General features: G+C 38.7%; 1 protein-coding gene across 2 annotated transcripts in view; it reads right to left on the bottom strand.

The window, feature by feature from the left end:
• Cadps2 (calcium dependent secretion activator 2) overlaps nucleotides 1-16,964 on the bottom strand; it is a 564,078-nt gene that overhangs the window by 113,680 nt on the left and 433,434 nt on the right. Inside the window, exons 14-17 of one of the 2 annotated variants that reach the window (XM_052173303.1) lie at nucleotides 12,418-12,519; nucleotides 6,113-6,176; nucleotides 2,547-2,670; nucleotides 649-669 (exon numbers count right to left, since the gene is read on the bottom strand). In XM_052173303.1, coding sequence (XP_052029263.1) covers nucleotides 649-669; nucleotides 2,547-2,670; nucleotides 6,113-6,176; nucleotides 12,418-12,519 — 311 coding nt within the window. The remainder of the gene's footprint in view (nucleotides 1-648; nucleotides 670-2,546; nucleotides 2,671-6,112; nucleotides 6,177-12,417; nucleotides 12,520-16,964) is intronic. The other variant, XM_052173304.1, reaches the window with a different exon arrangement.

Here is a 16,964-nt window from a genome sequence, read left to right on the forward strand (position 1 = left end):
CCTTGCAGCATTATCCACTATAACCATACCTTGAGAGCAACTGAACATCTACTGATCAACATAGGCATTCGGCAAATTTGATATGTGCAGATAATGAAGGATTACTCAGCCTTAGAGGAGAAGGAAATCCTACCCTTAGCCATCGTGAGCTACATGCACGTGAAGGGCACTATGCTAAGGAAATGAATCAGATATAGTAAGACAAGTACTGCATGATACCACTGAGTGGCCTACAATACTAGGAAAGACAGAGAGTAGAAGAACTGTCTCAATGTAGGTAAAATGGAAAAGTATCAACGGCGTTGTGCAAAGCTTCAGATCATGAGATGAGTAAACAGACAAGTATCACACAGCAGAGGGACCTCCAGACAGCAGCCCTGTGTTGTACAACTACAAGTGCTCTGAGAATACAGTTGTTTGCTTGTTTTCCCCCTCTTGTTTATGATAATAATGAAGAGGGTAGGAGGAGACTTTTGGAAGTGGTGGGCAGGCTTATAGTATAAATGGTGAATAGTCCCATGGCTGCATTTTTATATACATTAAATATGTGCTTATTTTTTTAATGACAGCCATACTTCAAAGAAATAGTTCTAAAATGTCATACACCACCACATTAGAAATAATGGCACGCACATGCAGAAACATTACCTGTTTCCTTTTCTGCAGGCCCTAAAACATAAGAAAAGAGAATTTAAGGCCAAGCAAGCAAAGAAAACTAGCCCATCTTTCTACTTCTAACTCATTTTATGTTCTTGGTTTGACCTAAACATTAAAAGAGGATTACTATTTTTTTTTTTTTTAACAAATAGGAAGGGTGGAAAGAGAAACTGAAAAGCATGCAAGTTTTTCTAAAAAACAGGAGCAATGTTTCATGTTTTTGAGATAAGACAGCTTGGCTGTAATTGAGCAGACTGCTGGGATCCATTTTCTAGAATATTGTCTCATTAAACTCCAGGAAAGAACACGGGAAGGTCCCTACTTCCTCTCCACTTGGTTTTAGGACAAACATCTCTATGTACAGATAAAAGAAAAGGAGATGGAGGCATCTCCTTCCTAATGGACTCTACAACTGTAAACCACTGAACTACACTGTGAAATGTAGTCTACCATCTCAGCACTCTTGCATAGCAGCCTAACATTGCCAAAGGAGCTCAGAAAGAAAAGGTTCCTTCTGCAAATTTTAAATTGGAAATGTACTTGAACAAAAGGTATTATGATGGCTGAAGATCCCCACCCACTTTCCTCTGAGATACTTGGAAGGTTTTAATGTCCGTTCATGGGCGAGTTCTTTCAGTCGTGTTTGGTACACTCAACACTCCCCAACGACGTGAAAGCTATGCGGAAGGAGCATTCACAAGTGAAACCCAAAGTGTTCTTCTTCCACTTCCTTCAAATGACCGAGTGTTCACTGCGTTTGCTTTAACACAACATGATATCGTAATTAATGATGTTAAGCTGGTAACTAAGGAGGTTTCATGTTGTTACTCTCGTGATATAATATTGGTTGCTATGGTGACGAGATGGCTTTTTTGTTAATCACTCAGGAGGTTGGTTATCACATGCTTGTTAGAGAGCTTGTCCAGATTTGGAGATAAAAAAAAAAAAAAGGAAAGACAGAACATTTATCTTTTTCACTGGCTGACTATTGATAAAATTATTCTAATACCAATTAATTATAAATTAACAGCCCACTAAGCACAATCTAAAAATACTACAAGTTACTGATCTTTGTCTACAGGATGACTTCCCTCTTATTTTGATATAAATATTTATCAAAACCTAAACTTTTCCTTTCTCTCTGGTAATGACCCATGCATGATGTAAGTCAGCTTTATGACAATTTGAACAAATAACTTAAAAGTCTTTCCCTGATACTTTGTAGTCAACCAGTTCAAAAGACTGAAAAATAAAAGCTGGTCTTGTGACTCAGCCACAACTGCCCATCTACTTATCCCTAAACATTTAAAATATCAGTGTCCTTAATGAATAAATCTCGAAGAAAGAGAAAAAGTGCACAGTCCTCTCAAGAGGTCTAATCTTTCAGATGCATCAGTATAGAGCTGGCAATTAACAGCGGCAGGAAGCTCTACCCGTTTATTCCAGTCCGCATAACAATCAACAAGTTTCTTCCTCTGCCCGAGTGACAGTGCAGATCAGAAAATAAAATTACATAATGCTACACTGACACTGATCAGCCAAGCATCCACAGCCCATAGTTTAAATGTTAGACATACTTACAGTAATGTCAAAAAAAAAAAAAATACAACCCATGAAAACACCTTTTGGTTTCTTGAAAACTCAAAATAAGAACAAAGAACAACTTAAGCATGGATCCTGGGTCTTTCATTCAAGCCGAGTCCCAGGAGGCATATTAAAGCGATGAATAGGAAAAAGCGCTTCAGTTCGCCAGCTGAGATTTTAATGAGACATTTCCCTTTGCCTTGGCACAGGATTGTTCAGGGAAGGAAAGGACTTCTCATAGAAAATTCAGTTAATAGGCATTGTCGGCTCTCACAGCCACTTCGGCAATCGCTCGGGGCACTGACCTTCTATTTTGGCATATTCTGTGAGCCTAGTGTAATTGATCAAGGCAGCTTTCTCCAGACATTTTCTGACCACTTTCTTCACCTCCTCCGCAGGGATAGGGGTGGCGATGTCTTTCATTAAAACCTACAGAGAGGAAGAGAGAAGCAGGGGTGGGCAGAAAGGAAGAGAGGAGAGACATTGCATAAAATACATTCTAAAACCAAATGACACAAACTGCCCCAGACCTGAGTGTTCCTGGGAAGGGGGAGGGGCCTTCTGTAACTTGTGGGAAGTAATGAGTCGGCACTTCACAACTGGGACCTAATCCTTCAGTATTGGTTCCTCCTGTCTAAGCCTCATTTGTGAACATCAAAACCTCCCATAGGCCAGGTCACCAGGATTCAGTGTGACTGTCACTTCTCCTCCAGGGATCCGCCACTCCTTTAGAGCAGCTGTTTCAGATCAGGATTACAGCCCTTGGAGCAAGTGAAAAACAAAGTTTGTCTTGGATGCGCCTAATGTAAAAGACCGAGATCTTCTGAGATAGCTGTGGAAAAAATCTTAGGGAACAACTCCATCATGAATGGGCTTAATTTCGGAGCACTATAAAAATCACAAATTAAACGTCATTAACTGTGATCTGCTGAGCATAGCACGAGGAAGGGGTGTCTTCGCCTTCACGGAGCAAGGGTTTTATGTGAGATCAATCTCCAAGACAGACACAGGGACATTTAATTTCAGTTTCGGATAAAAAAGAAGGTTTTTCTCTGTTGGGTCCTTGTATTCTTGGACTTTTTTATTGTTAGCCATGAGCAAATACACTTATATAAAAAAATCCAAAAGGTAAACTTTAAACAGTTATAAGGATGCATTGATACTTTTCATTACAACTCCTATTGTAAATTGCTAGTCACTTTTACAGACTATTTTTTCATGAATTTAATGTAACTGTTTTGCTTAGTTTAGATTCAAACACTGATACCTATGAGAAAAAGGTAATAAAGGTGCTTTTAAGGGTGGTAAGCATTCTACTAACCTCTTAAATTTCAAAAAGTACTAAAGAACCTGAAAACATCCATTTGAAACTTTATTACTTTAATCACTCTCTCTCTTTTTTAACCAATGTTTGAACACTCTTGAATTTATTTTAGTATACAAGCAGCAATAACCCCTGACGGTATTTTCAAATGTATTTAGGCAAGATTTTCTTTCTTGAAATCAGCTAATTTTATCATTTATGAGGTCTTTTATTATCAATTTCATTTATGACATATGTTTGGTATTTCAGAGACAGAAAGTAGATACTTTGTAGCCAGAAAAAAAAAAAAACCTGTGTAAAGTAAAATATGTATAGGCATAGAATATAAGCTATTATATTTAATGAGACCTTTGCTAAAACTTACCATGAAGATGCTGCTGTTACATATACTGGCTTATGAATTTTACTTAAGCTTCTCATGCTGGGAAACTTCAAATAGTAGAAACAGCAACAGGAAATTAGAATGTATATGCTGCCCCAGAGGTGAAGCTAAGATTTAGATATTATTTCACATTGTCTGGGAACTAAACCCTGGTTTCTGTCGATGTGTTCCAGCATCCTCTGAGGCTCTTTCAAAGCATTAAAGGTGTAAAAATTCACTTACAGATTTTATTTTGCTTTTGAAAGTTGCTAGTAAGTCAAGAGGTTTTCATTTATTTATTTATTTATTTTTAATAATAAAGAAACGGCCCCGTGGCATTTCTGTTTCAGTTTAGTAGGAGATGTGATTAGTGCCTATAACTAGAAAGGGTTGCTATCACCGTGCCACCTGTCACGGGGCATCTTTGGATTACTACCTCCTCCCTGCTGGGAAGGAGAAGCAAGACTACCATGGAAACCAGGACTCAGAGAGGTTGTGTGAGGTACCCAAGATGGTATTTGGTTACAAAAAGTAAAGCAACTTTAAGACCTGACTTATTTGCAATTGCCTTAAGGAACAGAACAGAATAAATACTTTAAAAATCCAAGGCTATGCAGAGCTCTTAACAATATAAAGACTCTACTAAAGCCTGTTATTGAGTGAGAGGCACACAAAAGACAAGGCAAGGGTGTGACTTGTGTGGATTTAAGCTATAGTCAAAGATTTCACTTTAACCATTGTGTCAAGCCCCATCTCTCAATTTCCGAACAATGTTTTTGCTTCCATTTCTAGGTCACATGCTAATAGGTAGTAATTTCTAAAGTTACTTTAGCAGAAGGATAGATAAGATAAAGTCAATAAATCAGGGCCAGCGTAATAAAATCACAAGCTGATGAGAATAAATAAAGTTGTTTACAGTTCTCATAGAAAAGACCTGATAAAACCATATGACACAGCTGGCAGCATTTCACGGCATTTCGGCAGATTTGCCAAAGACTGTCAGTGAGGGAAAAAGAATGGACAGTAATTTAAACCCATCCCACTAATCACCGCATACCTATAATAAATAGTGTCCATGAGTCTGCAGGAACCACAGATTATGTGGCCAGACTGCTATTAAACTGGATTTAAACTATTTTGAAGTTATGACATCAGAGGCTGAATTCTGAAATCAAATAATCACTGAATCCTTTTGCGTTCATGTCAATGCTCCTGTAATTTGCCAACATAAAATGAACATCAGCAGATGCTGAGCTGTCTTAGAATTTACTTTAGGAGCAGTTTCTAAACTAAACCTCTGCCCCACACACGGGCTTTCAAAACTTAACTGGACAATTTTAATACACTAATATACAAATCAGAACAAATCTTCAAACTTTGAAAAGAACCCCGTTTGTAGGAAAGTGTCATGATTCTTAGACTATTTACCTGAAAGTTGAGTAAGAACTTTACTAGTCATATTTTTATTCAAGTAATTTAAAAATAGTTTGAAGTTTGTATGAAGGTCAAAGTATGAGACAGCTGTCAAGTTCTATGGCTAGTTCTTAAATTTAACCTAATAAACACGATTTGTAACACACACACACACACACACACACACACACACAATCCTCAACTTCTACAGAAATAGCACACATTATGACTTTAAAAATGTTTTTAAGGATTGTTTTAAAAACCTTGTTTGCTATATGGTTTTGCTGGGGAAATGTCTCTATGACTTGTGAATTCACTGATGACAACGCGTCAGATGTGGAGCTGAGATGAAGGGGAAGGAATGACATGACCATCATTTCACATGATAATGCTGCCATGCATGTGGGCTAAATGTGCCGGAAAAGAAACAATGGTGAGTCTGAGAGGCCATAAACGGCACATGTGCAGGGCCTGAGAAATGGAAACAAGGAAAAACAGAACAAAAAAACAAATAACAAAGCATTTCATGAGATGATATGTGGGGGGAAGAAGCAAAGATTGGTATCATTAAAAGACAATGATAGTAGAGCACTGGGATATGATGGTGGAGGAAAGGCTTCCACAGAGGAAGGGAGACGGTGAGAAAATTAGTAAGGCATGGGTGCAGTGGCATGGGCTGGGCACGAAGTTCCGACTCATGAAGCCTGCACAGTTCAACGGCTGGAAACCAGCCCCTAAGAACACAAGGAGCATCTACAAACCCTCATACATACCCTTTCAAGTAAGGAGAGCGTAGCCTTTAGAGCACCCTCAGGCCGTCCGAAGGGAAAGCAGTATCTTTAAAGACAAGAAGAGGGACAGAAGCATGAGATATCTAAGATTAAACCAAGAGCTAAGTGATGACATCTTGGCATTAGTGGAGAACCTTGAAGACAAGTTAAAATATGGAGTCCTTTAGGACTTTACTTTAACCATTGAATTCTACCAAGGGTATGATTTCAATGTCTTGAACTAGCAAGGGCTCGTCACTTCCGGAGGACCCTGCTATACCTCTCCTGGGCATATATCCAGAGGATTCCCCAGCGTGTAATAAGGACACATGCATGCTCCACTATGTTCATAGCAGCCCTATTTATAATAGCCAGAAGCTGGAAAGAACCCAGATGTCCCTCAATGGAGGAATAGATACAGAAAATGTGGTATATTTACACTATGGAATACTACTCAGCTATTAAAAACAATGAATTAATGAAATTCTTAGGCAAGTGGGTGGAACTGGACAATGTCATCCTGAGTAAGGTGACCCAATCACAAAAGAATACTCATGGTATGCAATCACTGATAAACAGATATTAGCCCAGAAGCTTGGAATACTCAGGAAACAATTCACATATCAAATGATGCCCAAGAAGGAAAGAAAGGGCCCTGGTCCTGGAAAGGCTCAGTGCTACAGGACAGGGAAGTGGGAAAGGGTTGATTGGGGACCAGGGGGAGGGAAGAGGGCTTATAGGACTTATGGGGAGTGGGAACCAGGAAAGAGGAAATCATTTGGAATATAAAGAATATATTGAATAAAAAAAGAAAATGATTGTCAAGTCTTCATGATACATCTGCTGAAAGAACAGATATTAAGGAAGACACCCTGGGGTCATTGTAGAGAGGATTATTGTATAACGCTTAAAAACTTCTTGTTTAAGGTTTGGTATTTGAGGTCCAGATGAAAATGAAATGATTTTTCTCATACCTGCGAGCATTAGTATGTGGGATAAGAAGGGATCCACCACCCACATAACTTCTAAGATCTACCAACTTCCACTCCCCCAGTTTAGAAACACTACACAGCAACCATGGTGTTTAGTTCTGTCACCTTCTCAGGATCATGCAAACCCTGTGCAGAATTTCCTCAGGAGAGTCAAGATCCCAGCTGTTTTTCTTTTCTCTGATGGATCCTGACTGCAAAGGATCAAGTGGAAACCACACACATGTGGGAATGTTCTAAAACTGAGGCTCAGGGCGAGAGATAGTGGACTCCTAAGGTCAGTGGCCACAGGATGGTTAACAGATGGGTTGTTGTTGTTTTGTTTTATCCTCTTCACGTGAATGTCCACATGAAGGGTGCTGAGAATCAGAACTGATAGGTCCTTCTGGAGCCTCAGGCTTTATTGAACCACCCCTTTATTCAGCAAAGACCCCACCACCCCTCCCCAGGACCCCGACTGCAGGTAGCTGGCCGTCCTCATGCTGCTACCCTACTTTGACTTAGAAATCTGTAAACTAATGAGTTGAGAGGAAGTTTATTTCTCTTCATGTCCTACTCAATCATCTGGTGGCCACAGAATGAAATTATTTTTTTCACACTGTAATTTGGATGGATTTACCCATAATGCTCTTTAAGTTTCAAGTTAAAAGTTGTCTAAGATAAATGCAAGTGCATATCTTCTAAATTTAGTTAGCCAGGCTTTTCTTCGAAGGATTTATCATCTATTTTTTGTTAGAACATATACTTGCTCACTTTTGCCTCTTGGTGCCATGTTCCGCCCCACCCCACCTCCAGAAAAGCCTCAATCAATTTATTTTAATAGAGGTTCCTGTGAAATGGTGCTTTTTAGACCTCAGCAAATTAGCGAAGTAGCTTTAATCATTCTGTATACTTTAAAGCTTAATCCACATTTAAATAAAGCAGCAATTGGCTCCTTGTCATTCCCTCCCCTTGCTTAATCTTTTCAGTGTATTTGCATAATCCACCCATTGTCTTTGCTATTGTTTATTTCCATTAACCCGCGGGTGACACGTTTTATGAATGGAATGTTACTGATCCTCAGATTACATTTAGCATTTCAGGGCTCCAGAGGTCCCAATGGGTCTGTTCTGAATTAGCATTGGCTGTGCAGGATGTGTAAATAACTCAAGCACATTTAGAGTAATCCTGAATCAATAACAGTTAGAAAATAACTGCACAGAAGCTTAATTAATCTTTATAATGCAAGTTATAAGAGAAGAGAATAATTTTGTTCTGCCTCCCTTCAGGATAAATATTTTGGGTTTTTTTTTAAAACCCCTCTTGACAGCTTTCAAACAGTAAAGCCAAGCGGAAACCATTCAATTACTGAATAAAATTCAGTCACATTTAATACCTTATCGGAGTGAATTGAAGCCAACCTCAGTCTCATTTTGGTAAATGAGTTCTACAGAGAAATGAGCAAGCTTAGACCCATCCTATGATTGAAGCACCTCCCCCTTTCCTATTTAAATGCAGCAGTAATGGTTATTGAAATTCTATGTGAACAGGGCAGGCTTCCTCTAACAGGTCTTTTGCATTATAGATCTTGGATCCTTTATGTTTGTTCTGACTTATGCCAAGTAATTTCTGTTCTTAGAACAGAGTAAAAGGTCACGGTTTACCTGACTCTTTTAACTTTTGGACTTTGTAGCTCAAACCATGCACTTTTACTTCTTGAGTTTTGGATTTTTGATAGGCTGTCAATGTCCTGCTATGAAAGAGAATTGCTCAGTGTTTATTTTTTGGGTGACAGGGGATTTACCCCAGGACATTACCTGTGACAGACAAGTGTCACCTGCTGAGCTATATTTTCAGCCCTCGGTGCTAGGTAGGGGAGTGATCTAGAATGAATTGCATGTATTTAAATTATAAAATTTGATTAAAATGCGACAGTGTATCTGCTTTTTGAAGTGTCAGCAGCGGCAAGGAAATTTATGCCCTTTCTCCTACCCCAGGCAACCAGTGACTGACTAACTTTCTATCTTTGGATGAGATTACATGTGTAGAATCTTATCTAAGAGGATGTAGGTTGTACTTTTGTGTGTGTGTATGCAGCCTTATTTAGCACATCATACCTTTGGGTTGGTGGAGGCTGTAGCACTCCGTATGGACACTGTTTATCTAGTCTTCAATATTCATATGGCTAATTTTCATTTATTTATGTACAGTTTTGGTAGGGACTACCAATCTTTCTTTGGTGTACATGACTTTCACTTGGGGAAATGTGTAGGCATGAAATAGGTCCCATCTGCAACAGGTGTTTATAGTTTCAAGAACCTACTACCCTAGGTTCCAGAGTGGGTTTGATACCACAGCATTTGAAAGTTCCTGTTTCTCGGTGTTCACAATTGCTCTTTTGATTAGCCTCTGTGCTAGGAGGCCTTTGCTTGTTTTTGAGGCTGCCCCGGAACTGCTCACTCTCCTACTTCAGCCCCTCCAGTGGTTGGGCTCCAGGCTTGGGCCACCAAGCTGGACCTGACTGAAGCTTTAAGTTGTACTTCCCTCTTGAATGATGATGTCTCCTTTCCTCATTACACATTTTCTCAGCCATTCTGCTTGGTGACTTTGTGGTTATCCTTTACAATTCGACTTACAGTGCAGCAGAACAATTATGGGGGCGAGGGAAAAGAAAAGGGCCTTCTTCATTTTAGAAACCCTTTGAAGCCCCTGGCTAGGTCAGGGGACAAACTAAGATTTCCAACACAAAGTTTTCTGCAGGGACAATATTTCTTCTGTATAGTGATAGTTTCATATCAGAATGTTAAAATGGCAATAAGGAGCTTAGCGGTTAAGAGCACTGACTGCTCTTCCAAAGGTCCTGAGTTCAAATCCCAGCAACTACATGGTGGCTCACAACCATCTGTAACAAGATCTGACAGCCTCTTCTGGAGTGTCTGAAGACAGCTAAAGTGTACTTACATATAAATAAATAAATCTTTAAAAAGAAAAAAAAAGTTTTAAAATGGCAATAAACAACACATGAGACTTTTACTTTATATGGTGATTTCCCTTACCTAGCTGTAAACCACATACTTCTAGGAATCTTATCAGAAGCCCCATTTAAGGTAAAATATAGTCTTAACTCTTAGGCAATCCTATTGGTTTTGGTTTTAACTTATCAGTTAAAACCCCGCCCATGGTTCCTTCAGAGCTACCCTATAATCTTCTTTATTTAAAAGAGAGACTGAAGAAGGAGACAAGTGTTCTTAACAACCACTGAGTGTTGCTGGGAGACCACTGGGAGCACATATGTGGCTGGAGTTGAGACAGTCAAGTGGACTCTCAAGAAGCCCACGTCCACACTCCTGGGAGTGCCTTCTTACTTCACTATTTTTAATAAACTCTAGCTTTGTTTCAGACTGTCCCATCCTTAAATTCCTTTTTGTGGTGAAGTCAAGGCTCAGTTTTAGCTGAATGGAGGGTCATAGGGCTACAAGAGCACAGCTGTATCCTCTGGACGGTTTCACAAATGTGACTTCTCAATGGTGTGTGTCTATGGCACGTGCATAACATGTCCATACTATCTCTGGAGTTCTTCTTCTCGGAAGTATTATTTTAACTTCTCAACCTCATTTTTGATTAATAGATGCCCTATCTTTTTTTTTTAATGGTTATTCTTTTTTGTTTTACTTTTTATTTTTTATTAATTGAATATATTCTTTATTTACATTTCAAATGTTATTCCCTTTCCCTGTTTCCCCCTCCCAGAAAAACCCCTATCCCATCTCTCCTCCCGCTGCTTCTATGAGGATGTTCCTCTACCCAACCCACACCCAACTACCCTCCATGGATTTCCCTATGCTGGGGAAGGACTAAGCCATCAACCAAGGGATACACACGGCTCCAGCTGGACTTGTAGCAAAGGAATGACTTGTCAGGCATCAATGGGAGGAGAGGTCCTTGGCCCTGTCTTTTTTAAACTTGTCTAAAGACTTCAATAACATTCCCCCCATTTTCCCTTTCCCCAAATAATGTTTGCTGTTTCCAAATAGTCGCCTCTCTTTGCTATTCGCATGCACTGGGCTTTTCCCTCCATATTAAATACTTTCCTCAAATGTTGATTAAACATGGGTGACCATGTATATTATTAGAAAGTGAAAAGAAGCTGTGTGCCTATAGGGAGTTCTTGAAGAAGACAGTCCTCACGGAAGGCTAAGATCTTAGGGAAGTCTTAACTATCTAAAGGCATAGTAGGCTTTTGCTCTTGGGCCAGTGAAACACTTAAGGAGAGATACTTGCAAGGAGTAAGCCTGAACAGCTGCTAATTTTGGGACAGTCTGGTATATGAGTTGGGAGAAGCTTGTTATTATCAAAGTTTTACAACAGAGGTTTATAAGATCTTCCTATCGTAACTTTGGACCGTGGGCAATGTTTCTGGTCCCTCCGCCTCAGGCAGGTGTGGGGAACTACACCATCACCTTCTGTGGGGAACTCACATAGACTGATGTTGGCATAGGAGAGCTGCACTGGTAAAGCAAGCTGGGGTCACACATACTTCTCAGCGGGTTTATAAATCATTCTTCACTTTCAAATAGAAATAACAATTTGGTGGGAGTGTGTGTCCATAACGTTTCTGATTTTTGTACATGATTCCAAATCATATAAGTACAACGTGATAGAGATTCTATAAGAAAAAAATTAACTGACATAACAGTACTAATATGAGTGGTAATAGAAGAAAACATATTAGCATATTCCTCATTTCCAACCATTGGGCTCTTTGAGACGACCTAAACCCAGGGCAATAATAGTTTCAAGCTGTTTACCTTTCAATCTGCCAAAGATTATTATTGAAGTCTAATCATTCAGAACAAGGAGCACTGGGTGCTATGACTTATGCTGTGAATACAAAGATATCTAATAGATTAAGCAATGAAATTATTAACCAGGTTTTCAGTGGGACAAGTGGAAAGCACATGCAATTGCTAACATACTTGGGTTTATTCTTTAGCGGAAAATTGGGAATGCTCCCGTCATATGAAACTGGTGGGATAGAGGAAAGAAAGAGAAGTCTCTAGAGCTGGGAGGCAAAAAAAAAAACTACACAAGGATGAAAATGCCGAGGGAAAGCAGGAGCTTCAGCAGACGGACATTGCAGCAGGAATGGCTGAGCTGCAAAATCAGTGGGAAAAAATGACCTCAGAGTGAAGACCGTGTCACACACTGCAAGCGACTGAAACCTACTGGTAACTGAGTAGTGGCGAGAGGATCTAACAAAAAAGGTCTTGAGGATGGGGTGGTGGTGGAAGATAAAGCCTGACTGGAAAAACAGATACTTGGCTCAAACATAATACACACCTGAAGTGGCTGATCTGGTTTTCCAAAAGCAAAGAAAGTCTGTCTTTTATCTCTTCAAATCTTTCTTTCTCTTCCACTGAAACAGTTCCAATCCCATCAGGCCTGAAAACAAAACAAAACAAAACAAAACAAAACAGAGTCAGCAATTTGTATTAAGAGATTATTTACCTTGAAAAATTTTAATATACACAAATATATCCCTAAATCATTCAAAGAATCGAGTAAAAGGCATATTAGCATTAGCTGTGTTTACCCCGGAAATTTAATGGAAGTATTTGAAGCCATTTACTTCGTTTTTGACCTAGAATGAATGGAATGGTTTTATTCTCTTAGACAGCCTTCAAGGTAAATGCTGACAATAAATAGTTCCCAGATACACAGAAAACAATAACAAGTCCTTGAAAAACCAGGGAAAATGTTCTTTAGTGGAATTAAACATCTGACCAATTAAATGACTATCCCAAGAATGGACTATTATTAAAACAGACTGAATGCAATTGGAAATATCTTAACTGCTTCTCTTCCAAATAGAAGTATGCAAACCACGAGGCAAGAGATATTTAAATTTTGTAAGAAACAAAACTTTTGGATAAATATGTGTGCCTGAAACTAGTTGTTAAGATGCATTTAGCAAATTATATTTAGAAAATTCTCAAAAATTTCTGTATCTGGTTGTATGGTAGTCATATGAAATTTGAGATCATAAAGTTAAAGTGTCCATGCTAATCCAGAAGGGAAGAAAACACATTCATCCTATGTTTGCTTTAAACCTTATCTGCTTAAGAATATCTTTGGTGCTTGAATGGGCAGTGGGCATTTTCCTCATTAGCTTATTTTTAACTGATTATATTTTCCTAAACATATACATTCATAATTCCAAGTATTAATATTAATGCTTATGTATAAAATAGGTAAAAACAGGGATTATTAAATGTAAAGAGAAATGGTTAGAATTACTTTACAAACAAGGCTTTAATTTGATATTTACCGTTTGTGTGTATGTGCATGAATATATATTTCACGCTTGTTAACTAGTCAATTAGGACAAAAGCAATTAATTTCAAAGTTATACCTGAACCTTATTGACATAATGATCTTCCAGTCACATCTAAGCATCATTTAAGTATGAGGACTTTGTTCTTATGTGCAATAAATAATTTGTTCCTTCAGAAATTTACATGCTGTTGGGATTTAGTCTTTGAAAACATTTCTTGCAATTATAATTAATTTCTAAACAAGGTAATATCTAATTTTACATTTAGAATAACAGCAGTTACATTTATCATGTAAGAATGGTTTTGAATGTTAATTATGGAAAGACTAATAACAGAACACTGGTATTGGTCTTGCAGGTAGGAGGGAGAAAATGCCAATGGGTAAGTTTATCCAGCAGGCAACTACATTTTAATGCTGGTGTTTTTGCATTAAGTGGATCAAATTTTTTTCACATAACTGTTTCAAAATCATCTTTTACTAAGTAAATGTTAATACAAAAACCAGACAATTTTATTAGTTCTTAGTAAACATTTATGACAATGATCACAAAATCTCCTTACTTCAGTGTTTGATTTTTTTTTTTTAAGATTTATTTATTATACTTATATGAGTACACTGTAGCTGTTTTCAGACACACCAGAAGAGGGCATCAGATTCTATTACAGATGGTTGTGAGCCACCATGTGGTTGTTGGGATTTGAACTCATGACTGAGTCATCTTTCTAGCCCCTTGGTTTTGTTTGTTTGTTTGTTTGTTTGTTTGTTTGAAAGACAGGGTTTCACATCATATCCCATGCTGGTCTCAAATATCCTATATGGCCAAAAAGTCTTTGAATTCCTGATCTGTCTCCCAAGTGCTGGTCACAGGCACTCACTTCTGTCATGTGACTCTCCGAGATGAACCTAGAGCTTTGTGTGTTAGGCAAGCACTCTCTTGGCTATATGTATATATATATGTAGATATAGATATAGATATATAGATATAGATATATACCTTCAGTACCACCTGAGAATTTTATATAAGTCATTAACCTGATATTAAGGTTAATTTGGGTATTCAGATTCAACCAGTCCTAAATTCTGTTCTTGCACAGACAGGCAATAAGAATACATTGGCTATGGTTAGTTACAGCAAGTCGTTTCACAGCAGGGCGTGACAATTTGGTAAAAGACCAAGGGATTCTACATTCGGATGGTGAGCATGGCTCTCTGAAAGATGCTATATGTTGAGTTTGAGTGCCTATTCTTGTTCCAACTGCCTGATGACGTCATGATCGGCAGTGATAGAGTACTGCTCCCCTGGCAGGGTAGAATAGGGTTTCAGGTAAGGACAGTGAGAGAGATGACGCAGGAAAGGGTTTACATCACGATTCAAGGAAATAAATAGTACAATCCACAGTGAAACACTGTCAGTTCACCAACGTCATTACTACCAAGTACAAATCAAACAGACAAAATACACTGGGTGATAAAAACTTGCATTTATCTCCACCCCCCACGCCCTTTATATGCACTGTATAAGGCAAACTACTGAATATTAGGAATACGAGGTAGCCTTCTAATATAGGTTATCAGTAATGAATGACAATTGGCTGCAAACAAGCCTTGGAGGAATAGCTTAAGGACTTTAATAATAAAGGCAAGCAATTCTTATGCTGTCAACAATGTTCTACTAACCCTTGTTGTCAAAAGAAACATTATGATCCTTAATTGCAGAATGTGAACTATGCACCCTGCATTGGGTAAGATGTTTTGCTTGCAGAATAATGTTTTGTTTGCTATAGTCCTGTCTGTACTTTCCAAGAGAGGAGGAGGTTCAGGAAGGTGAGATTACCTCTCCAAAATATAAGAGACTAGAGACTGGACTTGAACCTGGTTTTCCTATAATTTGAAACCAGTGTTCTCAAGTACCCACATCTTACTTGATTTCTCTTTTATTTTCTTAAGAAATAATGAAAATAAAGTCCTACTCAGCCCTGGGAGTGGTATATGACTAGCAATACTGCAGGAAACATTTTGAACATTCTTATTTATACCAGATATTTCCTACATTACTTATGCAAGGTAGAAAGCTTAAAAGCTAGCGAGTTAAAAAAACAATGCCTCTGATCCACTTACTGAAAACATTCACAATGAAAGACCTAAGATTTTGCTCTTTTGAAGAGTTATTTTATTTACTTATTTATTATTTATTCATTTATTTTAGGTATAGAAGAGGGTATTGGATCCTATTACAGATGGTTGGTTGGTAGCTACTATGTGGTTGCTGGGAATTGAACTCAGGACCTCTTTAAGAGCAGTCAGTGCTCTCAACAGCTGAGCCATTTCTCCAGTTCCCCAAAACCTTTTATATATCATAAGTGATATATTTACAGAAGCCCCGAGAGAAGTCTTAAACCAGATATAGTTTATGAATGGGTTTATGAATGGGTTTTAATAGCACTGGAATAATAGTTTTTATTTGATTATTATTTTCTACACGTGAACATTTTGTGTGCATGTATGTCTGGATGCTTGCATGATGCTCACAGAGTCCAGAACTGTACTTTGGATGCCCTGGAACTGGAGGTATAGATAGTTGTGAGCTGCCACATGGGTGCTAAGAACCAAACCTGGGTCCTCTGGAAGAACAGCCAGTGCTTTTACCCACTGAGCCACCTCTCCAATCACCACAATAGATACCTGTTTAAGAATAAAAATTATAGCTTTATTAGAATTCAACCATCCCCTCACTAGGTTCCCCACTGTTCGTGCGGGACCAGCCACGACCAGCCCCCCCACCCTGAGCATTGTTTCAGCCCTCTTGGTCTTGCTTCTTCAAACCTGTCTTTGTCAAGTACCAGGAATACTACTATTTAGGAATCCTTTCACACTTCTTTTTGGCTCAAGACACTGTAAACGATGGCACCATTACACCGTTTACAAGTCAGAGCCTTTATATTGGTCTATGACATGATCACTGATCCTGTTGTTCATGTGTCTGCTCTCCCCTTCCAGCCTCTTAATTAGCCTCACTGTCCTATGTGGCGATCTAGATTCTCATCTTCACAACCTGCTGCCCCCACCCCACGACCACTGCACATAAGGCCACTTGCTGTTATGACATAAGGACGAACTAATTCTTTATTCTTTGCCTCCTTATCTCTGGTATCTAACACGCTGGCTGAGAGACTGTTGCTGTTCTGTGTAAACATACTGGTGAAACAAAAGGGTGCAACTCAAAGTCAGATCAGCTGGAGAAGGGAAGAGAGCTCAGAAACCGTGCTGCCCATCTAAAGGCGAGGCAATACTTGTCGTTCCTTAGAAGCACTAGCAGAGTTTAAATGACTTGAATATACATAGCACAGAACCATATAATAGATAGGAAGTTTTGTAAAAGGCTAACAGGAGCAGGGGTCGTAGCTGAAGCACTCTGCGAAAAAGCACTCTTAAAAAGGAAAGCATCTGTTCAGACTCTCTAGAAGAAAATCTCTAGTGTTTACTTGTCATTTTAGTTATATTCAAATTAATTTACTTTAAATCTCAAGAAGGCAATTCTTCTCCTGAAGTAT

Source organism: Apodemus sylvaticus, chromosome 2 (assembly GCF_947179515.1).
Source record: "Apodemus sylvaticus chromosome 2, mApoSyl1.1, whole genome shotgun sequence".
NCBI classification, from domain to species: domain Eukaryota; kingdom Metazoa; phylum Chordata; class Mammalia; order Rodentia; family Muridae; genus Apodemus; species Apodemus sylvaticus.